General features: G+C 46.4%; 1 protein-coding gene across 3 annotated transcripts; it reads left to right on the plus strand.

The window, feature by feature from the left end:
• The first annotated feature begins 3,282 nt into the window (after positions 1 to 3,282).
• On the plus strand, positions 3,283 to 25,472 carry CWC25 (CWC25 spliceosome associated protein homolog). Of its 3 annotated transcripts, none has more exons than XM_064367462.1 (10): positions 3,283 to 3,457; positions 7,117 to 7,289; positions 10,394 to 10,630; positions 13,222 to 13,291; positions 14,400 to 14,527; positions 15,227 to 15,290; positions 16,583 to 16,794; positions 17,175 to 17,273; positions 23,392 to 23,553; positions 24,042 to 25,472. In XM_064367462.1, exons 1-10 carry the CDS (start codon positions 3,440 to 3,442, stop codon positions 24,154 to 24,156), a joined length of 1,278 nt encoding a protein of 425 aa, XP_064223532.1. In that variant the 5' UTR covers positions 3,283 to 3,439; the 3' UTR covers positions 24,157 to 25,472. The 3 variants fall into 3 exon arrangements, with proteins under 3 accessions (XP_064223532.1, XP_064223533.1, XP_064223534.1); XM_064367463.1 differs by having other exon boundaries at positions 16,583 to 16,767; XM_064367464.1 differs by having other exon boundaries at positions 3,306 to 3,354.
• The last annotated feature ends 201 nt before the right edge of the window (positions 25,473 to 25,673 follow it).

Here is a 25,673-nt window from a genome sequence, read left to right on the forward strand (position 1 = left end):
TCCCTGATGTTTTCTCATTTCCATATTAAAAGTAAATATTGTCAGTCACAGTGTCATCATAAAAGATGAACTTTCAACTTGCTCTGTTAGAATTGTTCCTCCCACATTCCAGTTGACCACTACCACAAAAAGCTCCTATAGGACATCCTTTGTCTTCAATTAACACCAAGTCCCTGAGGAGATTCTAAATCTAAGAGTAAGTCTGAGAGTTGTGAACACAATTTGGCAATTGGGTGTGTAATCCCAGCACTTTGGGAGGCCAAGGTGGGTGGATCACAAGGTCAGAAGTTCAAGACCAGTCTGCCCAACATGGTGAAACCCCCTCTCTCTTAAAAAAAAAAAAAAAAAGTAGTTCCTCCAATGTGTATTTTTGAAAACAGTACATGCAAAGCTGCCTCTAATTAAAACATGAAAGAAGGGCCGGGTGCGGTGGCTCATGCCTGTAATCCCAGCACTTTGGGAGGCCGAAGGTGGACAGATCACCTGAGGTTGGGTCCAGCCTGACCAATATGGAGAAACCCTGTCCCTACTAAGAAAACCCAAAAAAACAAAAAACTGAAAAAACAAAATTAGCTGGGCGTGGTGGCACATGCCTGTATTCCCAGCTACTCAAGAGGCTGAGGCAAAAAAATCACTTGAACCTGGAAGGCGGAGGTTGCAGTGAGCTGAGATCGTGCCATTGCTTATTGCTTATTACATCTTTTTTTTTTTTTTTTTGAGAGAGGGTTTCACTCTGTCACCCAGGCTGGAGTGTAGTAGCATGATCATGGCTCACTGCAGCCTGAAACTCATGGGCTCAAGCAATTCTCCTGCCTCAGCCTCCCCAGTAACTTCAACTACAGGCATGCGCCACTATGCCTGGCTTTTTATTTATTTTTTAATTTACTTTATTGATACGAGTCTCTCTCTGTAACCCAGGCTGAGTACAGTGGTGCCATCTCAGCTCACTACAACCTCTGCCTCCTGGGTTTAAGTGATTCTCCTGCCTCAGTCTCCCAAGTAGCTGGGACTACAGGCATGTGCCACCACGCCTAGCTAATTTTTTGTATTTTTAGTAGAGACGGGGTTTCACCACATGAGCCAGGATGGTCTTGATCTCCTGACCTCATGATCTGCCGGCTTTGGCCCCCCAAAGTACTGGGATTATAGGCATGAGCCACAACACCCGGCTTATTATTTATTTATTTATTTATTTTTGAGACAAAGTTTTGCTCTTGTTGCCCAGGCTGGAGTGCGGTAGCGCAATCTCGGTGCAGTGGTATGATCTTGGCTCACTGCAACCTCTGCCTCCTGGACTCAGGCAATCTCTCACCTCAGACTCCTGAGTATCTGGGACTACAGGCACGTTGCCCAGGCTGGGCTCAAGTCATCAACCTGCCTTGGCCTCCCAAAGTATTGGGACTACAGGAGTGAATCTGCTTTTTGTTTTGTTTTGTTTTCTTGAGACAGAGTCTTGCTCTGTTGTCCAGGCTGGAGTGAAGCGATGCGATCTTGGCTCGATGCAACCTCCGCCTCCAGAGTTAAAGCGATTCTCCTGACCCAGCTTCCTGAGTAGCTGGGACTATGGGCACCTGTCACCATGCCCAGTTAATTTAGTAGAGTCAGGGCTTTCACCATGTTGGCCAGGCTGGTCTCAAACTCCTGACCTCAAGTGATCTGCCCACCTTGGTCTCCCAAAGTGCTGGAATTACAGGCATGAGCCACCGCTCCCTCCCTGCCTGCCTGCTTTTCTTTTTAAAGTAAACTTTATTCAAATAAATATTAGTAAATATTTAATAAGTATTTTTTATGTGCGGTTATTTTCTCAATATTTAGTAAGTATTTTTAAAAAGCCATAAGGCGGCCAGGCGCGATGGCTCACGCCTGTAACCCCAGCACTTTGGGAGGCTGAGGCAGGTGGATCACCTGAGGCTGGGAAATTCGAGACCAGCCTGACCAACATGGAGAAATCCCATCTCTACTAAAAATATAAAAATTAGCCGAGCATGGTGACATATGCCTGTAATCCCAGCTACGCAGGAGGCTGAGGCAGGAGAATCACTTGAACTTGGGAGTGGAGGTTGCAGTGAGATGAGATTGTGCTACTGCACTCCGGCCTGGGCAACAGAGTGAGACTCCATCTCTAAATAAATAAAAAGAAATAAAGAAATAAAGTAGCGTCACAAAAAAGACAACATTTAGAATAAATTTAACAAAAGATGTGCAAAACTTCTATTCTGAAAATTACAAAACAGGTTGGGTGCAGTGGCTCACACCTTGTAATCCCAGCACTTTAGGAGGCCAAGGCAGGAGGATTGCTTGAGTCCAGGAGTTTGAGACAAGCCTGGGCAAGATGGCAAAACCTTGTTGCTACAAAAATAAAAATAGCCGGGTGCAGTGGCTCACGCCTGTAATCCCAGCACTTTGGGAGGCTGAGGTGGGCAGATCACTTGAGTTCGGAGTTCAAGACCAGTCTGAGCAACATGGCGAAACCCCGTCTCTACCAAAAATACAAAAATTAGCCAGACAGGGTGGCAGGCACCTGTAATCCCAGCTACTTGGCTGGCTGAGGCAGGAGAATTGCGTGTACCTGGGAGGAGGAGGTTGCAGTCAGCTGCGACTGTGCCATTGCATTCCAGCCTGGGCAACAAGAGCAAAACTCCTTCTCAAAAAACAAACAAAAAAATCCCCCAAAATACAAAACGAAAAAAGGTAAGACGAAAAAACCCCGCCAAAAACACATAGTAACTGAAGAGAAAGGAATCTGCCAGCTTCCCACTATAGGAAAATCTGCCACTATGGAAGCAGGCAGATTTTAAAGGTTTGGCTCAGGGAAGCTGATGGCATTTCGATTTGATGGTTTCTATTTATCTTCATAAAATAAGCCTGGCATAAGGGGATTGGCTGTGAGTCAAGGTTTGAGGAAAGCGCCAGTTGGCAAAGTCGTTTTGGAAAACTGGAGTGTGAGAGTGTGTGCGGGGTGAGGGGAGGAGGCCGTCTGGTCCACATTGGGGTCTAGGAGAGAGTGCGTGGAGCTTTGAACCGGATGCCCTGGTGAACTGCCATGGCAACACAACCGCGGGCAGAGGCCTAAGACAACCCATCACTGAACAGAACTGTGGCGTTTCAATGGAGAGTTCGGGACATCAGACAAGGGGGCGACCCGAGGCAGCCAAAATGAGACCCCAGAGGCCTCGACAGTAGAGCCCGAAACGTTCCGGAATTTGCACGTGACGCGACCGTCACACAGCGCGACAGAGTGTTACGTCATCGTTCCGCGACGTCGACGCGGCGAGATGACGCCCTCCCGGAAGTAGCCTGTAGATCGGTTGGTGAAGCTGGCAGTGGACGGCTCCTGGGACCAGATCCCGCGAGGTAGCCCCTGAACTATTTATCTACATTTCCTCTTGATCCTCCCGAATCTTCCAGATCCGCGTAGTGAGGAATCGTCTCCACCGTCATGGGGGGCGGAGACCTGGTGAGTGGTGGGAGGCCTGGGCGGGGGAGGACTGAGGCCGAGACGGAAATTGGCAGGGTGTGGGGGTAGAGGAAGGAGTGGGTAACTACGGCTATGCAGCCTTGCTTTCCCGGGGAGGGGGTTGCTGCCCTAAAGAAGGAATGGATCCTTAGGGCAATGGAGTGCTGGGACTGAGATTTGGGAAGGTGCGAGGTGTGTCGCGAACAGTGACAGGTGGTGTTTGTGTGTTTGTTGACAGCAGCCCTACCGGCTGAAAATTCTGGGAAGTTCGGGGAGGGGGCGGATTGAGCCATGGCTAGGAAGGGAGGCAGATATTGAGGACGTGTCGCCACGCTTTGTTTTGTGTATCTTGTCTCTTCCTTGCCTGGGAGTTTAGACTCATTCTCCCCACCCTTAGCCATGCCTTGGAGTCCTTTTTTAGCTTGAAGGGATCTTCCTGTCCATCTTCCACACCTCCTTCAATGCTGGATTCTGATGTGTACTGGCAGAGTTTGGTTTTGAATTCATAACACTTAATACAAGTTAGGTGGCAATTTATCTTGAACTGATACGTTCATTTGTAAAAAGCTAAGGCCCCAAATAGGGTAAATGTACCCACAAGAGCGTCGTGCAAAGTTGGGAAAATGCTAACCTGAAAGTGGAACTCATTGAATCAGCAAGTAGATCAGCTTAGCTGCCTGCCCAGTAAACCTATTAGTCATGTGTTCCTAATCACGGTTAGTGCTGGGACTCAGGTTTCATCCAATTCAGTGTATTCTTCAAGTAACTGCATTTAAGGACAGGAAAGCTCTAATCCAGGGTTTCTCAGTGTTAGCACTCTTGCCAGTTTGGCCTAGATAATTCTTTGGGGGTGTGTGGTGGTGCTGGTAGTTGGGCTCTCCTGTGCATTGCAGAATGTTTAGCAGCATCCCTGGCCTCTAGCCAGTAGACGCCAGTAATACCCGTCTCCACCAGTTGTGACAGCCAAAAATGACTCCAGGAGCTTTTGTCCCTGGGAAGCAAAATCACCTGTGCTTGAAGGAGGGAGGGAGGAAGGGAGGACAAGATGGAAAGGGTTGGATGGAGAAAGAGGGAGGAAGGAAGGATGAAAGGATGGAAGGATGGGTGGATGGTGTGACCAACCGAATGACCTGACAAAGGGGACAGGCAGGACAAGGAGGGGAAGAGAAAAGGAAGAAAAGGGAGCTCTCATTGACTGAACATTTTCCACATGCCAAGTGTCTTATTTCATCTTCTTTTTTTTTTTTTTTGAGACGGAGTTTTGCTCTTGTTATCCAGGCTGGAGTGCAATGGCGCAATCTCGGCTCACTGCAACCTCCGCCGCCTGGGTTCAGGCAATTCTCCTGCCTCAGCCTCCTGAGTAGCTGGGATTACAGGCACACGCCACCATGCCCAGCTAATTTTTTGTATTTTTAGTAGAGACGGGGTTTCACCATGTTGACCAGGATGGTCTCGATCTCTTGACCTTGTGATCCACCCGCCTTGGCCTCCCAAAGTACTGGGATTACAGGCTTGAGCCACTGCGCCCGGCCTTTTTTTTTTTTTTAGAAAAAGACAAAGTCTTGCTCTGTTGCCCAGGCTGAACTGCAGTAGTGGCACAATCTCAGCTCACTGCAACCTCTATGTCTCGGGTTCAAGCGATTCTCCGGCCTCAGCCTCCCGAGTAGCTTGGATTACAGGCGCCCACCACCACACCTGGCTAGTTTTTGTATTTTTAGTAGAGACAAGTGGAAACAGGGTTTTACCATGTTGGCTAGGCAGGTCTTGAACTTCGACCCCCAGGTGATCAGCCCGACCTTGGCCTCCCAAAGTGCTGGGATTACAGGTGTGAGCTGCGCCTGGCAAGTCTATTCTTTACACAATACCTGGTAGTGCCTCTCACCTGCATATGACTGTTTAGCGTTTCCTGCCATCAATAGGACTAAGTCCAATCCCTTTTCATGGCTTATAAGGCCCTTATTCTGCTCCTTTCTCACTTGGCTTCTTCTTATGCTCCTGCCCCATCAGCTTGCCACATATCCAGCCATACTGAATTATTTGTGCTATGTTCTTTCTCACCACCGGGACTGCACTTGTCTGTGCTGTTCCCCTCTGTTTGGAAATCTACCTCCTTTGTCTTCCCTTCACATATCACCAGACTAGTTTATAATTGTCCTTAGATATTACTTACTCTGGGAAACCTTTCATTATTGGGAAAGTGAACCAAAGCAGTATCTGATGGGAAGGAGAGAGAGGAGAACTGTTTTTTGAGAGTGAATGGGGAGATCAGAACCAAGGAGAGATTCCTGGGAAAAAATTTTGAAAGAGGTTCTGGGTGTTGTAAACCTTGCAAGTTTAGGGCAGGTGAAGTAGACCAAGGTAAGTAGGTTGGATTCCTAAGAATGAATGTCCAGGCTGGGTTTCCCAGCACTTTGGGAGGCCGAGGCGGGCGGATCACAAGTTCAGGAGTTTGAGACCAGCCTGGCCAACATAGTGAAACCCCACCTCTATTAAAAATACAAAAATCAGCTGGGAGTGGTGGCTGGTGCCTGTGGTCCCAACTAGTCAGCAGGCTGAGGCAGGAGAATCACTTGAACTTGGGAGGCTGAGGTTGCAGTGAGCCGAGATCATGGATCATGCCACTGTGCTCCAGCCTGGGCAACGGAGTGAGACTCTGTCTCAAATGAAAAAAAGAAGAAAGAATGAATGTCCATTGTCAACAGTGCATGAGTTCTGTTCCCTTTCAAAATATGTGCCTTACTGCTAATTGCCCCATTCCTCCTGTCTTGCCACCACTGATGTCATTTAGGTATGGCTAGTGGAAGGGTGACTCGTATGCTTTTAAGGTTAAAACGAGGCCGGGCACGGTGGCTCACGCCTGTAATCCCAGCACTTTGGGAGGCCGAGGTGGGTGGATCACGAGGTTAAGAGATCGAGACCATCCTGGTCAACATGGTGAAACCCCATCTCTACTAAAAATACAAAAAATTAGCTGGGCTTGGTGGCACGTGCCTGTAATCCCAGCTACTCAGGAGGCTGAGGCAGGAGAATTGCCTGAGCCCAGGAGGCGGAGGTTGCGGTGAGCCAAGATCGCGCCATTGTACTCCAGCCTGGGTAACAAGAGGGAAACTCCGTCTCAAAAAAAAAAAAAAAAAGGTTAAAACTATTTGAAGGGAACTCAGGAAGGTCCTGTTCTATCCTGAAGCTTTTGTTGTTGTTGTTGTTGTTTTGAGGCGGAGTCTCACTCTGTGGCCCAGGCTGTAGTGCAGTGGTGCAGTCTTGGCTCACCGCAAGCCTCCCAAGTAGCTGGAACTACAGGCGCATGCGCCACCACCCCTAGTTAATTTCTGTATTTTCAGTAGAGTTGTGGTTTCACCATGTTGGCCAGGGTGGTCTTGAACTCCTGACTTCAAGTGATCTGTCTGCCTTGGCCTTCAATGTGCTGGGATTACAGGTGTGCGCCACTGCGCCCAGCCTGTCCTGAAGCTTTATGCACTTCAGCAACCTCCCCTTCCCCTCTAGATGTGTGAGAGATTATTGGAAGAAAACTTTGCCATTGTTGAAGACAACTTGCCCTCACATGCCTGCCTTGGGTATAGAGGGGTAGATGAGGCAGGGCCAGTTATAGCCGCCACCCAGTCACCCCCGAAGTATAATCACCTTCTTTTCATTTACTACAGAATCTAAAGAAGAGCTGGCACCCACAGACCCTCCGGAATGTGGAGAAAGTGTGGAAGGCCGAGCAGAAGCATGAGGCTGAGCGGAAGAAGATTGAGGAGCTTCAGCGGGAGCTGCGAGAAGAGAGGGCCCGGGAAGAGATGCAGCGCTATGCGGAGGATGTTGGGGCCGTCAAGTAAGTCGGGAGCCAGTGGTGTCCTGGTGTGTAGGGAGTTGCAGAGTGGGCCTGAGGTGCATCATCCAGTTGTATATAGCTGAGTGCTTAAGAGCATGGGTTTTGAGGCCAGACGGATCTGGATTCTAAGGTTGGCTTTGCATGTACTAACTGTGGAACTGTGATCAAATTTGAGAGACTTGATTACCTCAGTAGGACCAGAGAGTGATACCCAGTGACTTCTTAAGGTTTGTTTAGGATCAAATGAGGTAACATGTAAGGACTTGGTATACCAAGTTCACAGTAGGTGGCTGATAACCGTGATGGAGGGTGGTGGTTCTACCCTGATTCTCAGTATGTGTTGAGGCCGCGGTCCTGCCTTTGTTACGTATTTCAGGCTTGCTGGAAGGTTGGAGGGAGAGGGGGCGGGGAGTGAGGTCCTATAAGAGAAAGTGGATAGTGTGCTTGTCAAGGAAAGCTGAGTGATTATGGCTAATCCCACTAGATTTTACCCTGCTCCAATTTTCTGTTGTGTGATATAGGATAGGAGTAGCAGACAATAACTGCCCTATCCATCTCAAAAGGAGAATAAAATAAAATAACAGATAGACTAAAATTGAGGACCAGGTGTGGTGGCTCATCCCTGTAATCACTGCATTTTGGGAGGCTGAGATGGGAGGATCACTTGAGCCCCCGAGTTTGAGACCAGTCTGGGTAATGTAGTGAGACTCCATCTCTGTTTAAAAATAAATAGTCTGGGCATGGCAATTTATGCCTATAATCCCAGCACTTTGGGAAACTGAGGCAGGTAGATCACTTGAGACCAGGAGTTTGAGATCAGTCTGGGCAACGTAGTAGGAACCTGGAAAAATTAGGTGGGCGCAGTGGCTCACGCCTCTTATCTCAGCACTTTGGGAGGCCTAGGTGCGCAGATCACTTGAGGTCAGGAGTTTGAGACCAGCCTGACCAGCAACATGGTAAAACCCCATCTCTATTAAAATAGAAAAGTTAGCTGGGGGTGGTAGTGAGCACCTATAATCCCAGCTACTCGGGAGGCTGAGACAGGAGAATCACTTGAACCCAGCAGGCGGAGGTTGCAGTGAGCTGAGATTGTGCCACTGCACGCCAGCCTAGGCAAGAGAGTGAGACTCCATCTCAAAACAAACAAACAAACAAAAAAATAGAAGCCGGCTGAGATGGCTCACACCTTTAATCTGTACTCCAGCCTGGGCGACAGAGCAAGACTTGATCTCAAAAAAGGAAAAAAAAAAAAAAAAAAAAGGAGGGGCTTGGAGGATTAAATAAATAAACATGACATGGGATACGTAAGAAGCCTCAAACTCACCATTTTGCAATGTATCCATGTAACAAACCTGCACATATACCCCCTAAATCTAGAAAAAAATTCTCAAACTGAAAAACACAATCACCAAAAATAAAAAAAGAAAGAAAGGTAGATGGGCGCAAGTCCCACTGGAGGAGATTTCCTCCAAACAGAAGGGGGTGTGGGAAACAAAGGTATATATGTGTTTTATTTATTTATTGTTAATTAATTAATTTTTTTTTTTTTGATACGGAGTTTCACTTTTGTTACCCAGGCTGGAGTGCAATGGTGCGATCTCGGCTCACTGCAACCTCTGCCTCCTGGGTTCAGGCAATTCTCCTGCCTCAGCCTCCTGAGTAGCTGGAATTACAGGCACATGCCACCATGCCCAGCTAATTTTTTGTATTTTTAGTAGAGACGAGGTTTCACCATGTTGACCAGGATGGTCTCGATCTCTTGACCTCGTGATCCACCCGCCTTGGCCTCCCAAAATGCTGGGATTACAGCTGTGAGCCACCGCACCCGGTCCAATTAATTAATTTTTTTATTGAGACAGGGTCTTGGTCTGTTACCCTTGCTGGAGTGCAGTGGCGCGATCATGGCTCACTATAGCCTTGACCTCCTGGGCTCAAGAGATCCTCCAACCTCAGCCTCACCTGGCCTTTTTAAATTTTTTTTTTTTTTGAGACTGAGTTTTGTTCTTGTTGCCCAGGCTGGAGTACGATGGTGAGATCTCGGCTCACTGCAACCTCCACCTCCCGGGTTCAAGTGATTCTCTTGCCTCAGCCTCCTGAGTAGCTGGGATTACAGGTGCCCACCACCATGCCTGACTAATTTTTTTGTATTTTTAGTAGAGATGGGGTTTCTCTATGTTGGTCAGGCTGGTCTCAAACTCCCGACCTCAGGTAATCTGCCCATTTCGGCCTCCCAAGGTACTGGGACTACAAGCGTGAGCCACCGTACCCAGCCGCCTTTTTAAATTTTTAAGACAGGATCCAGCCGGGTATGGTGGCTCATGCCTATGATCCCAGAACTTTGGGAGGCCAAGGCAGATGGATTACTTGAGATCAGGAGTTTGAGACCAGCCTGGCCAATATGGTGAAACTCTATCTCTACTAAAAATACAAAAACTTAGCCAAGCATAGTGGTGTGTGCCTGTAGTCCCAGCTACTCAGGAGGCTAAGGTGGGAGAATTGCTTGAACATGGGAGAATCGCTTGAACCTGGGAGGTGGAGGTTTCAGTGAGCCGAGATTGCGCCACTGCACTCCAGCCTGGGTGACAGAGCCACCATGCTTGACCTGCATCATTTCTTCATGCCTGCCACATGGGATGCAGTGTTTATCCCATGGTAGGTGCCAGTAGAATGAGTTCTCTGGGCTAGGGGCGGTGGCTCATGCCTGTAATCCCAGTCCTTTGGGTGGCTGAGGCAGGTGGATCATGAGGTCAGGAGATCGAGACCATCCTGGCCAACATGGTGAAACCCTGTCTCTACTAAAAATACAAAAAATTTATATAAAATTTAAAAAACAAATAAAAATTTTGTGCGCCTGTAGTCACAACTACTCAGGAAGCTGAGGCAGGAGAATCGCTTGAATCTGGGAGATGGAAGTGGCTGTGAGCCGAGATCACGCCACTGTACTCCAGCCTGGGTGACAGAGCAAGAACATCTGCAGAAAAAAAAAAGAATCAGTTCTCTGATCAGCTGTGATTCTCTCTCCCTTGTGTTCAGGTTTTTTGTGTAGGTTTGCAGAATTCTGTTTTTTCACAGAAATTGTATTTCTTTTTTTTCCCTCAAACCAGGAAGAAAGAAGAAAAGTTGGACTGGATGTACCAAGGTCCTGGTGGGATGGTGAACCGTGACGAATACCTGCTGGGGCGCCCCATTGACAAATACGTTTTTGAGAAGATGGAGGAGAAGGAGGCAGGCTGCTCTTCTGAAACAGGACTCCTCCCAGGCTCTATCTTTGCCCCATCAGGTGCCAATTCTCTTCTTGACATGGCCAGCAAGATCCGAGAGGACCCACTTTTCATCATCAGGTACTAATCGGGATGGAAAGTGGGTTTGTTACAGATGCTTTGAGACCCTGCTAAGGCCGTCACTTCTCTTGCTTTACAGTTTGTTTTCCTTTGGCATTAATCTGCCATGTAAAGGATTTGTTTCCTTTTGGGCTTCCTGATGCTGGGAAGGTGGCTTTATTGAGGGTGCCTGCCTGACCTAGGCCATATGTAAAGATTCTGGCCAGTGCATCAGCCCAGCTTTATTCATTTGTCTTTGGCCCTTAAAGAAAAATAGGAGTCAGAAACAAGGTGAAAAAGGTTATCAGCTTCTTAGAAGCTTGGGGATATGTGTCGTGCTGGCCAAGTGGGTGAACAGGCCTTCTTACCCCCACCTCTTCTTTCGGGTGGGGAGGGGTAGGGTAGGGAAGCAGAACCCTTCAAAAAGAAACTTGTAAATCTTACTTGAAACCCTAAAATGTAATATAAAAGTAGAGTTACAGTTTGGGTGCTAAATGAGATAGACTGTGCATATTATTATTATTATTATTTTTTTTTGAGACAGAGTTTCGCTGTTGTTACCCAGGCTGGAGTGCAATGGCGCGATCTCGGCTAACCGCAACCTCCGCCTCCTGGGTTCAGGCAATTCTCCTGCCTCAGCCTCCCGAGTAGCTGAGACTACAGGCGTGTGCCACCATGCCCAGCTAATTTTTGTATTTTTTAGTAGAGACGTGGTTTCACCTTGTTGACCAGGATGGTTTCTATCTCTTGACCTCATGATCCACCCACCTCGGCCTCCCAAAGTGCTGGGATTATAGGCGTGAGCCACCGCGCCTGGCCTGCATATTATTATTTTTTAATTTTTTTTAATTTTAATTTTTTTGAGACAGGGTTTTACCATGTTGACCAGGCTAGTCTTGAACTCCTGGCCTCAGGTGATCTGCCTGCCTCGGCCTCCCAGAGTGCTGGGATTACAGGTGTGAGCGAGCCACTGCACCCAGTCATGTTATTTATTTTAGTTTAATTTGCATTTTAATTCTAGTATGTAAGATTCAACATTGAAATATATTTATTTTTTATTTACAGCTTTTTGGGTTTTTTTGAGATGGAGTCTCGCTCTGTCACCCAGACTGGAGTGCAGTGGCATGATCTCAGCTCACTGTAACCTCCGCCTCCTGGGTTCAAGAGATTCTTTCTGCCTCAGCCCCGAATAGTTGGGATTACAGGTGCCCACCACCATGCCTGGCTCAGTTTTGTATTTTATTAGAGATGGAGTTTTGCCTTTTTGGCCAGGCTGGTCTCAAATTCCTGACCTCAGGTGATCCACCTACCTTGGCCTCCCTAAGTGCTAGGATTACAGGCGTGAGCGACTGTGCCTGGCGTATTTACAGTTTTTCTTTTGCAAATTCTCTTTAAAGTTATTTATCTTAAGCATATCCTGGAAAAAAAGAAAAGAAAAAAAGTTATTTATCAAAGATATTACATAGGTTGCAAATATTTTGTCCCATTTCGTTAGCATCTTAATTTATTTATTGTGGTAAAATGTATGTAGCATAAAATTTCCCACCTTAACCATTTTCATGTATACAGTTCAGTGTATTCAGTACATTAAATACGGTGTTGTGAAACCATCTCCACAGCCCGTCTCTAGAACTCTTTCCCCATTCTGAACTGAAACTCAATACCCATCAAAAAGCAACTCACAGCCGGGTACATTGGCTCACACCTGTAATCCCAGCACTTTGGGAGGCTGAGACGGGTGGATTGCTTGAACCCAGGAGGTTGAGACCAGCCTGAGAAACCTCATCTCTATAAGAAATACAAAAATTAGCTGGGCATGTATGTGGTGGGTACCTTTAGTCCCAGCTACTTGGGAAGCTGAGGTGGGAGTATCGCTTGATCCCAGGCAGTTGGGGCTGCAGTGAGCCACGATCATGTCACTGCACTGCAGCCTGGGTCACAGAGCATGATTCTGTGTCAAAAAAAAAAAAAGAAAAGAAAAGAAAAAAACTCTTATTTTAGGGGATATTTCTGGCTTCAACATCATCATGTAGATTCTTTTTTTTTTTTTTTCTTTTTTTTTTTTGAGACAGGGTCTCTCTGTCACCCAGGCTGGAGTACAGTGGTACAATCTCTATTCTCACACCTCAGCCTCCTGAGTAGCTAGGACTGCAGGTGTGCACTATCACACCTGGCTAATTTCTGTATTTTTTTTTTTTTTTGGTAGAGATAAGGTTTTTCCATATTGGCAAGGCTGGTCTTGAACTTCTGACCTCAAGTGATCTGCCTGCCTCAGCCTCCCATAGTGTTGGAATTATAGGCGTGAGCCACTGTACCCAGCCCCATCATCATAAAGATTTTTTTTTTTTTTGGAGACAGAGTCTTGCTCTGTCATCTAGGCTGGAGTGCAGTGGTGTGATCTCAGCTCACTGCAACCTCCACCTTCCAGGTTCAAGGGATTCTCCTGCCTCAGCCTCCTGAGTAGCTGGGATTACAGGCTTGTGTCACCATGCCCAGCTAATCATGTAGATTTTAACATGATCCTGTCTGTGTATGTTTGGAGAAAAGGTTACTACATAGAATTTGGAGAAAAGAAATAGTCATGATTTTTATAATTATCTCTCTTTATTTAGGAAGAAGGAGGAGGAGAAAAAACGAGAGGTATTAAATAATCCAGTGAAAATGAAGAAAATCAAAGAATTGGTAAGTAGTATATCAGATAAGCACCACGAGCATCTTTCAGCCATATCATGTGAGAACCTCTCTCCATTTACTCTCGCCTTACCAGAGGGAAAACAGAATGGCCCCTAAAACTTTTGTCTTTTAGAGACCATCTCCTGGCTATTTTATGGAATCTTAATTTATTAAGCTTAATTAAGCTTGATTTTAGTTAAAAGTCTTTTGGGTGGGAGAACGCACCATGTGATGTCGTTTTTCCAGAAAAAGAGTGTGGGCTAAGCCTCTGGACAGCATTATCATGCAGTGTGTTCAGGAGGTTGGAGGATGCCCTTGGTCGTGGTATAAAGCTTCTAGGGCCCGCTTATCATTCACATGACATATTATGTGACTGTGTCTTGGATCAGATAGTAAAGAAAATTAAAGATTGACCTTGCAGTTCCTGACTGCTTTCAGTGGAGTCGGAGGTCCTTTGACACAGAATGGAAACTCCTAGGCAGTGGTTTTGGTGACTGTTTAAAAACACAAATTCTTAGCCTCACCTACCAGGTACCTGTTCGGTAGTTGAGGTGTTATCACACAGCCGGGGTTAAGACCCTTCCCCTGGTGTGCTGACTGGGAACCCTGATAATGTCCTGGACTTCTGCAGACCCCTCAGTAATCTTTTTTTTTTGAAACACAGTTTCTTTTTTTTTTTAGAGACGGGGTTTCACCATTTTGGTCAGGATGGTCTTGATCTCCTAACCTTGTGATCCACCTGTCTCAGCCTCCCAAAGTGCTGGGATTACAGGTGTGAGCCACTGCTCCCGGCCTAAGACACAGTTTCATTCTGTCGCCTGGCTGGAGTGCAGTGGCACGATCTTGGCCCACTGTAACCTCTGCTTCCCAGTTCAAGTGATTCTCATGTCTCAGCTTCCCGAGTAGCTGGGATTACAGGTACCTGCCACCACATCCAGTTAATTTTTGTATTTTTAGTAGAGACAGGGTTTCACCATGTTGGCCAGGTGGCCTCGAATTCTGGACCTCAAGTGATCTGCTTGCCTTGGCTTCCCAAAGTGCTGGGATTACAGGCATGAGCCACTGCTCCCGGCTGGTCTCAGCAATCTTGTGTGTTTGTGTTTTCGGCATTTTCCAGTTGCAAATGAGTCTGGAAAAAAAGGAGAAGAAGAAAAAGAAGGAAAAGAAAAAGAAGCACAAGAAACACAAGCACAGAAGCTCGAGTAGTGATCGTTCCAGCAGCGAGGATGAGCACAGTGCGGGGAGGTGAGCATGTGGCGACCGGCCTCCCTCATCGTTAATTCACTTGCTCGTTCACTCATTCATGCCACAGACACGAACACCTGCCCTGTGCTGGGAGCTGCCAGGTACTGAGGTTTCAGTGGCGAACACTCCAACAACATGGGCCCTGTGCCCACAGAGCTTGCCGTCTAATGTTGGAGTTCCTTGGAGATGCTAAATGTGAGTGGGTCTCTCGGCCATGCTGCTGGAGAGAGACCCCTAATGGTGCTGAGTTTAGCCTAGTAGGTCTTAGGTAGGCCAGACATCCTGGGGGTGACTATTTCATCACAGCTTAGGATTCCTCCAAGACTGAAGGTGGCTTTCTGTAGGCTTTTGTTAATGGACTGATGGCCCATGTGGGCCCATTCTGCATGTCCTCCCATGGGAGCAGCCAGCTCTGCTGCTGCTGAGTCACTGTTCGTCCCTGGAATAGCAGCATGAAGTGAGAGGAGAATGTGTTCAGGCGCTGGGGCTTAGAAGCGAGGCCCACAGTTTTTCACAGGAAAATTTGACTGTGCTGCTGCATCTTTCGGCATAGACAGCCCAAATAGAGAAACACGCTGCCAAGTAACAGCTAGGAGGTGGAAAGGTCACATTGGAAGCAAGAAGCATGGTTCAGCGTAAGATACTTAAATTGGACCTATATTTTCTTTTTCAATGAGTGTGTGTATTTTAATCTCTTAGATCTCAAAAGAAGATGGCAGATTCCTACCCCGTTTTGTCCAAAGTCCCTGGATATGGCTTACAGGTAGGGATGTGGGCTCCTTGAAAGTAGTGACTGGAACTGTGGAATGTGCCACTTGGACAACATGGATAGCAGGGAGGGGAAGTGAAGGCTGGGGCTCCTGGGAAACAGGCCCATTTCCTATCCCTGAGCATCTGCTTGTGGCTGATGATCCTCTGAGCAGAGAGACTAGACCACCAATGGGGCATTGAGACATTCTACCCATCCCTCTACAAATAATTTACATGAAACACACACATTCTAAGTGTATAGGTTGATGAGGTAAATCTGTTGTTTTATTTATTTATTTTTTTAAGTACCAGTGCCTCATTATTTTGCTCAGGCTGGTCTCGAACTCCTGAGCTAAAGCAGTCTTTCTGAGTAGCTGGAACTACAGGCTTGAGGCACCTGGCTTGCTTTCTGCATTTCTGGTTGTTTTTTTTTTTTTTGAGATGGAATTCTGCTTTCGTTGCCCACACTGGAGTGCAATGGCACAATATCGGCTACTGCAACCTCTGCCTCCTGGATTCAAGCAATTCTCCTGCCTCAGCCTCCTGAGTAGCTGGGATTACAGGCATATGCCACCATGCCCGGCTAATTTTATATTTTTAGTAGAGACGGGGTTTCTCCATGTTATTCAGGATGGTCTAGAACTCCTGACCTCAGGTGATCTACCTGCCTTGGCCTCCCAAAGTGCTGGGATTACAGGGGTGAGCCACTGCGCCTGGTTGTATTTCTGTATTTTTAACCTTAGGTCCTGTCCTTCATGCTTCTGACTCTTGCTCTTCCATAACCTATAGTGAAGAGCCAAACCAGGTATATTCTTATAATTCTTTTTTTTTTTGAGACAGGGTCTTGCTCTTATCTAGGCTGGAGTGCAGTTGTGTGATCACAGCTCACTGCTGTCTCTACCTCCTAGGCCCAAGGGATCCTCCTTTGTCATCCTCCTGGGTAGCTGGGAATACAGGCATGTGCCACCACACTCAGCTAATTTTAAAATATTTTGTAGACACAGGGTCTCACTATTTGCTCTGGGTCGTGTCGAACCCCTGAGCTCAAGAAGTCCTCTTGCTTCCATCTCCCAGAGTGTTGGGATTAAAGGTGTGAGCGACTGCAACTGGCTATCCATAGATTCTTTTAGGGGATTCTGCAGATAACATTCCTAAGTTTGTACAGTTCTCTGTGATAATTCTGTGTGATGATATTGGCGTGTCCAGTGAGCTCCTTATGTAACATCTCCTGTTTCACTGCATTTTCTCCTGAATAGCTGGATTTTCCATATGAATAACTTCTCTTTTCCTTAATGATGTATGTAGGTCAGGAACTCTGACCGTAACCACAGACTTCAGGGTCCTCTGACAGCTGAGACAAAGAAAGGGCATGGGACGAAGAACCATTCCAGATCCAGAAGCTCCTCCCACTCACCCCCCAGACATGCCAGCAAGAAGAGCATCAGGGAAGCAGGGTCCCGGGACAGGAGGTCTCGATCCCAAGGCAGAAGGTCATGGTCCCCAAGGCCCGGCAAACTGTGAGTGTGGGATTCACTGGGGAATAACCCAAGACTATGGGGGCCTGGTCCCAGCAGGCATTTGCTTTTGCTTTTGTTGGTATCCGTCCATCGACTTTCCCAGATGTCTTTGCTTTGGTGTTTCCTTTACATCATTTTTTTTCCACCTCAATGTAAAGCTTAGGCCTCCAGAGCCACATATCTGTAGGTGTATACTATGCTTTGGGAGCTCTGGGGTGAGTCTGACATCAAACCCTATACCATTGTTTTTCTCACACTTGTGCCCTCTGCTTAGATTATATCTCAGCGACCATTAGCTTATCTTCCATTGTTTGAGGGATTCAGTATAAGCCCCTGGATTAAAAAGGCTTTTTCCTCTCTGTGCTCTGTGTCTGTTACAGGCACAACTCTAAGGTGAACAGGAGAGAGACAGGCCAAACTAGGAGCCCATCACCTAAAAAAGAGGTCTACCAAAGGCGACATGCTCCCGGATATACCAGGTGAGTCAGGAGCCCAGTTGATTAACTTCACATTCTGTAGGCCTGAATCTAGAATGGGCTCAAACCAGGGCAAATGGATAATCGATCATTACCTCTTTGACAAACCAACTTTTATTTATCTTGCCAAGTGTAAAGGTCTGCATCGCCTACCCTGGGCCATGTGAAGCACATTGAAAGGACAAGATAAAGCTGGGCATGGTGGCTTACGCCTGTAATCCCAGCACTTTGGGAGGCCGAGGCAGGTGGATCACCTGAGGTCAGGCGTTTGAGACCAGCCTGACCAACATGGTGAAACCCCATCTCTACTAAAAATACAAAATTAGCTGGAGATGGTGGCACATGCCTGTAATCCCATCTATTTGGGAGGCTGAGACAGGAGAATTGCTTGAACCCAGGAGGTGGAGGTTGCAATGAGCCTCGATTGTGCCACTGCACTCCCGCCTGGGCAACAAGAGTGAAACTGTCTCAAAAAAAAAACAAGAAAGGACAAGGTAAATAGTTTTGACATAATGAACAATTGTGTAAGTTATCTGTCTCTTACCCTCAGTAAATGTGTTAATTCTTTTTTTTTATTTTTCTCGGCTCACCACAACCTCCGCCTCCTGGGTTCAGGCAATTCTCCTGCCTCAGCCTCTCGAGTAGCTGGGATTACAGGCACGCGCCACCATGCTCAGCTAATTTTTTTTTTGTATTAGTAGAGACGGGGTTTCACAATGTTGACCAGGATGGTCTCGATCTCTTGACCTCGTGATCCACCCGCCTCTGCCTCCCAAAGTGCTGGGATTACAGGCTTGAGCCACCGCGCCCGGCCAAATGTGTTAATTCTTATAGAGATTTCCACAGTGAAGCTTTGCTTAACGGAGTGTTCCTTCTCGAGGCATCAGCTGAAAGGCAGGGTGCTGTCCTTCAGGGCAGATGTCCTTTGAGTTTGAGTTGCCTTTGCAGGGGGTCAGACAGAGCACAGGGGTGTTGCAGCCCTGGAACCCAAGGAGAGGTGGCTCTGCCCATGAAAGGCTATCACTGGATGTCTAGGTTGCTTTTAGTGGAAGTTTAGATTAAGTGGGCAACTTTCGTAAGCTTAACTTTTATTGCCCGTGGATATATAGACCAGTGTTTCCAAACAAATTGTCTGTATATTAGAATCTGGGAAGCTTAAAAGAAAAATCATCTCATTCCCCAGCTATTCCCCAGCTCTATTACATCATATCTGGGAGTGGACCAGACATCAGTATTTTTTTTTTTTTTTTTTTTTGAGACGGAGTCTCGCACTGTTGCCCAGGCTGGAGTGCAGTGGTACAACCTAGCTCACTGCAACCTCTGCCTCCTGGGTTCAAGTGATTCTCTTGCCTTAGCCTCTCAAGTAGCTGGGACTACAGGCACACACCACTATGCCCAGCAAACTTTTGTATCTTTAGTATAGATGGGGTTTCACCGTATTGCCCAGGCTAGTCTCAAACTCCAGAGCTCAGGCAGTCCACCCTTCTTGGCCGCCCAGAGTATTAGGATTAAAGTGTTAGCGCCCACACCCAGCCAGATCTTAGATATTTTCTTACTATTATAGTAAATAAATCTTAGTGTAAATGAGCTCTCATACACTCCTAGTCCCATGTTTCTTCTATCCCTATCTTTCTAGTATGGTTTTATATATATATTGCTTGAATCCAGGAGGTGGAGGTTGCAGTGAGCCTGGGCAACAAGAGTGAATTTTTGATTGAGTCAGTATGTGGATTCATACTTGTATGATATTTAAATATTGTTTACTGATACTTTTCATTGCTAAGCTAAGCAGAATACAGAGGTTACATTTCCTTTCTTGTACTATTTGCATATTTTTTCCTAGTGTCAGTATTTGCTTCTTGCAATCTAAACCATGTCTTTGAGTTCTAGGAAATTTTCTTGTATTATTTCTTTGATAACTTCTTAATTTTCCCTACAAGGTCTCACTCTGTTGCCTAGGTTGGAGTGCAGTGGGGCCATCATGGCTCACTGTAGCCTCAAACTCCCAAGTTCAAGTGATCCTCCTACCTCAGCCTTCCAAATAGCTGAGGCTATAGGCGTGTATTACTATGCCCAGCTAATTAAAAAAAAAAATTTGTAAAGATGACGTCTCAGTTTATTGTCTAGGCTTGTCTCGAACCCCTGGACTCAAGCAATCTTCCTGCCTCAGCCTCCCAAAGTGCTAAGATTATGGGCTAGAGCACTGTGCCTGGCCATCTTTTTAAAAAATCCTCCTACTCTCTCATTTGAATGCTCTAATATCTTTCACTTATTATCTCTGAGTCAGGGCTGGGATTACAGGCGTGAGCCACCGTGCCCAGCCTCTGAGTCAGATTTTTAATAGTAAATTGTGCTGGGTGCAGTGGCTCATGCCTGTAATCCCAGCACTTTGGGAGGCTGAGGTGGGCGGACCACAAGGTCAGGAGTTCAAGACCAGCCTGACCAACATGGTGAAACCCTGTCTCTACTAAAAATACAAAAATTAACCGGGTGTGGTAGCACGTGCCTGTAATCCCAGGTACTCAAGAGGCTGAGGCAGGAGAATCGCTTGAACCTGGGAGGCAGAGGTTGCAGTGAGCTGAGATTGCACCACTGCATTCTAGCCTGGACGACGGAGTGAGACTCTGTCTCAAAAAAAAAAAACAGAAAAAAAGTAAATTGTTTTTTGTTTGGAGTTTTTTTAAATTTTGAGATGGGGGGTCTCATCACTCTCTTGTCCAGGCTGGAATGCAGTGATATGATCTTGGCCCACCATAACCTCGACCTCCCTAGGCTCAGGTGGTCTCCCACCTCACCCTCCTGTGTAGCTGGGACTATAAACATACGCCACCACGCCTGGCTAATTTTTGGATTTTAGCAGAGACGGGCTTTGTCATGTTGCTCAGGCTGGTCTTGAACTCCTGTGCACAAGTGGTTTGTCCATCTCAGCTTCTCAAAGTGCTGGGAGTACAGGTGTGAGACACCACACCCTACTTGTTTTGGGCTTTTAATAGTAAATTTTTTTTTTTTAAGACAGAGTCTGGCTCCGTCGCCCAGGCTGGAGTGCAGTGGCATGATCTCGGCTCACTGCAACCTCCACCTCCTGGGTTCAAGCAGTTCTCCTGCTTCAGCCTCCCCAGTAGCTGGGATTACAGGCGTGCTCTACCATGCTGGGCTAATTGTTGGTATTTTAAGAGAGACTGGGTTTTCACCACCTGGTCTCCAACTCCTGACCTCATGATCCACCCACCTCATCCTCCCAAAGTGTTGGGATTACAGACGTGAGCCACCATGCCCAGCCTTAATAGTAAATTTTTAAAAAGTTTTGTGCCAGGTGTGGTGGCTCATGCCTGTAATCCCAGCACTTTGGGAGGCTGGGGTGGGTGGATCACCTGAGGTTGGGAGTTCAAGACCTGCCCAGAGAAACCCTATCTCTACTGAAAATACAAAAAATTAGCCAGGCGTGGTGGCACGCGCCGGTAATCCCAGCTACTTGGGAGGCCGAGGCAGGAGAATTGCTTGAACCTGGGAGGCAGAGGTTGTGGTGAGCTGAGATTGCGGCATTGCACTCCAGCCTGGGCAACAAGAGCGAAACTCCGTCTCAAAATAAAAAAAAGTTTTGTTTTATGCTGTGTCTTCTTTTTCTCTGTGTTCCCTTTTCCATTTGTTTTGGTCTCTGTCTTTCACGTTGGAGGCTTTCCTGAACTGTCTAGTGGCATTTCACAGTCTCTTCACATTTGAGAGTGAGATACTGAAAAGCTAAATGCAGTATATGTATTGTCAGGGCTTGTTTACTGGTGGGTGATTGGGTTTGAACTAGTTTTTAGCTGAGGGACACTCATTCATTAATATCTTTGATTCTTTTTTTAAAGAATCAATAAATTTCTCCAGAAAAAGACCCTCTGGTCGCTGGACTTAGGACTATAAATTTGGCTGCTGGTGTTTGGAGAGAGCGCACAGATCCCAGCAGGATCTGGGAGTCTCAGTATTGAGTATATGGACTTGTACTTCATTCCCTGTTTGCAGTCTGGTGGCCCTTCTAGCTTTCTCTGCTGTGCCTTGTGCCTTTGCATCTTCTGATCTCCTGTCTGGTTGAGTTTCCCCACAGGGTAAACCACAGGCTCTCCTGTACATTTTTGGGAGAGTGGTCCCACGTTATGCATGAGGACCCAGGGGCGTCCTAGTTGCTCCCTATGCAGATTTTAAATGCGTCCTTTTGTTTTCAGCCCTAGGCTTTGTCATCATCCTCTGAAGTGCTCTGTGCCTGAAGTCCCTGAGCCTTTCTGGGATTTTGCATTGTGAATCCTCTTGCTTCTCATCAGTTTAGGGCACTCTGGGTTCAGTTTCTTCTAAGTTGTTGACGTAGTTACCACTCCTTTGTCCACTTTCATCTTCCAGCAGTTTGTTCACATCTCTAATTCAGTGTTATCTCCTTTTGCATTCTCTTTGTTTATTTTTGAGGCAGGGTCTCACTCTGTTGCCCAGGCTAGAGTGTGGCAGCATGATCAGGGCTCACTGCAGCCTCAACTTTCCACCTCAGGTGATTCTCCCACCTCAGCATCCTGAGTAGCTGGAACTACAGGTGTGCGCCACCACACCAGGCTAATTTTTTTGTATTTTTTATAGAACTGGGGTTTTGTCATGTTGCCCAGGCTGGTCTTGAACTCTTAGGCTCAAGTAATCTACCTGTCTAGGCCTCTCACAGTATTAGGATTATAGATGTGAGCCACTGTGCCTGGGTTTATATGTTTTATTTAGTGGAGGTTTTTTTTTTTTTTTTTTTTTTAAGGAATTGCAGTCATTTCCCTGTAAACTACATAGCAGGTTTTAATATTTTAGTTTTGTTTCTCAAGATGGGCTCTCGTTCTCTTACTGGACTTCAAGAATTATTTTTCCTCTTAAAGGGGGACCTGCATATCACATGCATTTGAGAATCAGTGGATTTGGATGTCTGACATTGTTAGACAGTGACTAATTGGTTCATCACCTCCTTTTCTTTTCCTTTTTTTTTTTGAGATGGAGTCTCACTCTGTTGCCTAGGCTGGAGTACAGTGGCATGATCTCGGCTCACTGCAACTTCTGCCTCCTGGGTTCAAGCGATTCTCCTGCCTCAGCCTTCCAAGTAGCTGGGATTACAGGTGCCTGCCACCATGCCCAGCTAATTTTTGTATTTTAGTAGAGATGGGGGTTTCACCATGTTGGCCAGGATGGTTTTGAACTCCTGAAGTCAAGTGATCCATGCGCCTCAGCCTCCCAAAGTGCTGGGATTACAGGTGTGAGCCACCATGCCCAGCCACCTCTTTTTTTTGCTCTAATTTCATTTGCAGTGAGTGTCAGGGAAGAACATCTACCTATTTATCATTTTCTTTCTTTTATTTTTGAGATGGAGTCTTGCTCTGTCTCCCAGGCTGGAGTGCAGTGGCACAATCTCGGCTCACTGCAACCTCCACCTCCCAGGTTCAGGCAGTTCTCTTGCCTCAGCCTCCTGAGTAGCTGGGATTACAGGCACCCACCACCACGCCTGGCTAATTTTTGTATTTTTAGTAGAGACAGGGTTTTACCATGTTGGTCAGGCTGGTCTTGAATTACTGACCTGAGGTGATCCACCTGCCTCGGCCTCCCAAAGAGCTGGGATTACAGGCGTGTGCCACTGTTGCACACTTATTGTTTTCTGAGGCTAAGTTATTCCTCAGCTTCTGGCTTCTAGCTTAGTCCTAAATTAGTGTATTTATGGGCTGTGTCATGAATTTCTAGTCTCCAATGGGTAGTTAGATGGTAGATGTTAACAGTTACATGGATAACCTAGTCCTCTGTTCTGTGACTTGTTGAGGAAACCATTGGGATATAATTACTACAGGTTTAGGTTCCCGATGAGTTCCCAGTTTATTCATATTTCAGAATAATCACTCTAGATATTAATGAGTGAGATTATGGAATTCTTTACTAAAAGCTTTTGAAATTTGGATGAAACCACCTGACCAGGATGTTAGAAGGGAACCCAGGCTGGCCTTACACTTAGAGAGAGCAGTGAACTGGAGAGCTTGGGGTCCTACCTGGCTTCTGTGCTTCTTGTCCTGCTTCTGGTTTTTTTTTTTTTTTTTCGCTGGGAGAGACCTGATCAGATGGTTTCTGTGCTCAACAGAAAACTCTCTGCAGAGGAATTAGAGCGAAAACGGCAAGAGATGATGGAAAACGCCAAATGGCGGGAGGAGGAGAGACTGAACATCCTCAGGAGGCACGCTAAGGATGAGGAACGGGAGCAGAGGCTGGAGAAGCTGGACTCCCGGGAGGGGAAGTTCATCCAGTGAGTGCCTCTCCTTCCTGCCGGGGGCTTTCACGGGGATGGTCTTAAGATGACAGGCTGGCAGCTGGTTCACCAGTGTTTCTGTGTCTGCACATGGAACGCAGCCTTTAGACCACCTTTGCTACTCACTACTCCCCGTTTCTGACCACACGGTGGGGTGTTTTTCATTTGAGGGGAGGAGAGTGAACTGGTATCTTCTAAATCATTGAAATTCCTTGACCTTCCTTTTAAATAAGAATTCATGGCCCAGGAAACCTTTTTCCAATGAGGCTTTGATTTATTTTCCAAAAGAGATACATTTTCCCTTATGGACACTGGCTTAAAAACATTTGGTTCCAGGTGGATTCACTTGAAAGTTATCTATGGGGGCTTAAAAGAGGTTGTTTATCTACAGCTGCTCTGTGGCTAACAACCCCTTTCTTCCAAAGCTGCCAGAATAGTTGACTGAACATGTTTTTGACTTCCGTCTGCCTGTCTTCTCTTCCTAGCCGCATGAAGCTGGAGAGTGCATCAACTTCCTCCCTGGAGGACCGGGTGAAGCGGAATATCTACTCTCTTCAGAGAACTTCCGTAGCTCTGGAGAAGAACTTTATGAAAAGATGAAAACTGTCCCCTCTCTTACTGGTTTTCCTGCATTTTCCAGGGAAGGTGCTGACCCCTTAATTCTCTTTATAAGAGTTCAACTGACTTCTTTCACATATGTCAAACTACTACTGTTCAAAGTGACCCTGCTCCATCAAGCCCTGAAACAGCTCACTTCCTTTGAGAGCCAGTGTGATGTGCTTTGTGGGACGCTCAGTAACTTTGGGCTTTGACTGTTTTTAATGGGTAGCCATTTGATCTTTGGATGTAAAAGTGTAATGTGTATATGTACAAATGTATAATTTCTACATGCTTTTAAAAAAGGTTAGCTTTGTGAGAATACCCTGTTTAGTCTCTGTAATAGAAACAGATTGGGCCGGGCCTGGTGACTCACGCCTGTAATCCCAGCACTTTGGGAGGCTGAGTGGGGCAGATCACAAGGTGAAGAGATCGAGACCATCCTGGCCAACATGGTGAAAACCCGTCTCTACTAAAAATACAAAAATTAGCCGGGCATGGTGGTGTGCACCTGTAGTCCCAGCTACTTGGGAGGCTGAGGCAAGAGAATCACTTGAAACCGGGCAGAGGCTGCGGTGAGTGGAGATCGAGTCACTGCACTACAGCCTGGCAACAGAGCAAGACTCCACCTCAAAAAAAAAAAAAAAAACATTGAACTTTGATGGCAAGTAATACAATAAGCATTTTTCTCTCTGAGTCTGGCTGGTTTAGGAGGAGCCTGGGTTTATCGACAGGATCTAGAGTATGTATCCTTTTCCACTGCTTGTAGTCTCCAATGTAAGCAGTGTAAAGGTATAGTAAAATGATTTTAGGAGTCAGGACCAAATTGCCAATATGCTCCATGGCTCCGAAAGGAAAATAAAATGGAAGGTTATTTCTCGGCTTCGTTTCTTATTGTGTAGTAACCTTACTACAATGATAGATTTTCAGTTGTTTGCTAGACTTTTTCAGTCAGATACTAAAACAACCAAACCCTCAAGGGGCCACTTGCCTGTCTTTACTTCTTTTCCCTTCTCTATTCTTTCACCAGAAGCCCTCATTTGACCAGTGAACTCCTAGGCCCTCTTGACCCCCACACTACCTGGGCGATTTCCTTGTTCTGCTCATTACTAATTCTGCTTAAAATGTATTTGGTTTTCCATTTTTGAACACTTATGATGCCAGGCACTGTAATGCTCGAAACCCGATCTTTCCCTAGAGAATGTAACATAAGTTTTTATTCATTTAATCACCTCATCATGCTTCCCTATGCCGGGGTTATGTTTATTTTATTAATTGGTAATAAAGGCTACATTTATTTTTGTAACTGTTTAAAGAGAGACCACCTGCGGAGTACCGTGTTTACAAATTCCCATACAGAAAGAAGAACGTTGACCTGTGATTTGTGTCGAATATATGGAGATCCTCATCCGAGAATTATGTAACAAAGCGTGGGGCAGTTTACTCAAAGATTATACGAAAGGAGTCAGAGAGTAAGACGACTAGCGGGATAGGTGACTGAAGGTGCTGGCGGCCTCTGA

Source organism: Aotus nancymaae, unplaced genomic scaffold, assembly GCF_030222135.1.
Source record: "Aotus nancymaae isolate 86718 unplaced genomic scaffold, 86718_ANA_hifiasm-v0.15.2.pri h1tg000072l, whole genome shotgun sequence".
Classification (NCBI taxonomy): Eukaryota; Metazoa; Chordata; class Mammalia; order Primates; family Aotidae; genus Aotus; species Aotus nancymaae.

What these genes read in the sequence shown, in the direction of transcription:
- CWC25 (XM_064367462.1), top strand. An exon ending in CATGCTCCCGGATATACCAG is followed by an intron (nt 17,274 to 23,391) that starts GTGAGTCAGGAG and finishes TGTGCTCAACAG; the next exon opens with AAAACTCTCTGCAGAGGAAT. An exon ending in CGGGAGGGGAAGTTCATCCA is followed by an intron (nt 23,554 to 24,041) that starts GTGAGTGCCTCT and finishes TTCTCTTCCTAG; the next exon opens with CCGCATGAAGCTGGAGAGTG.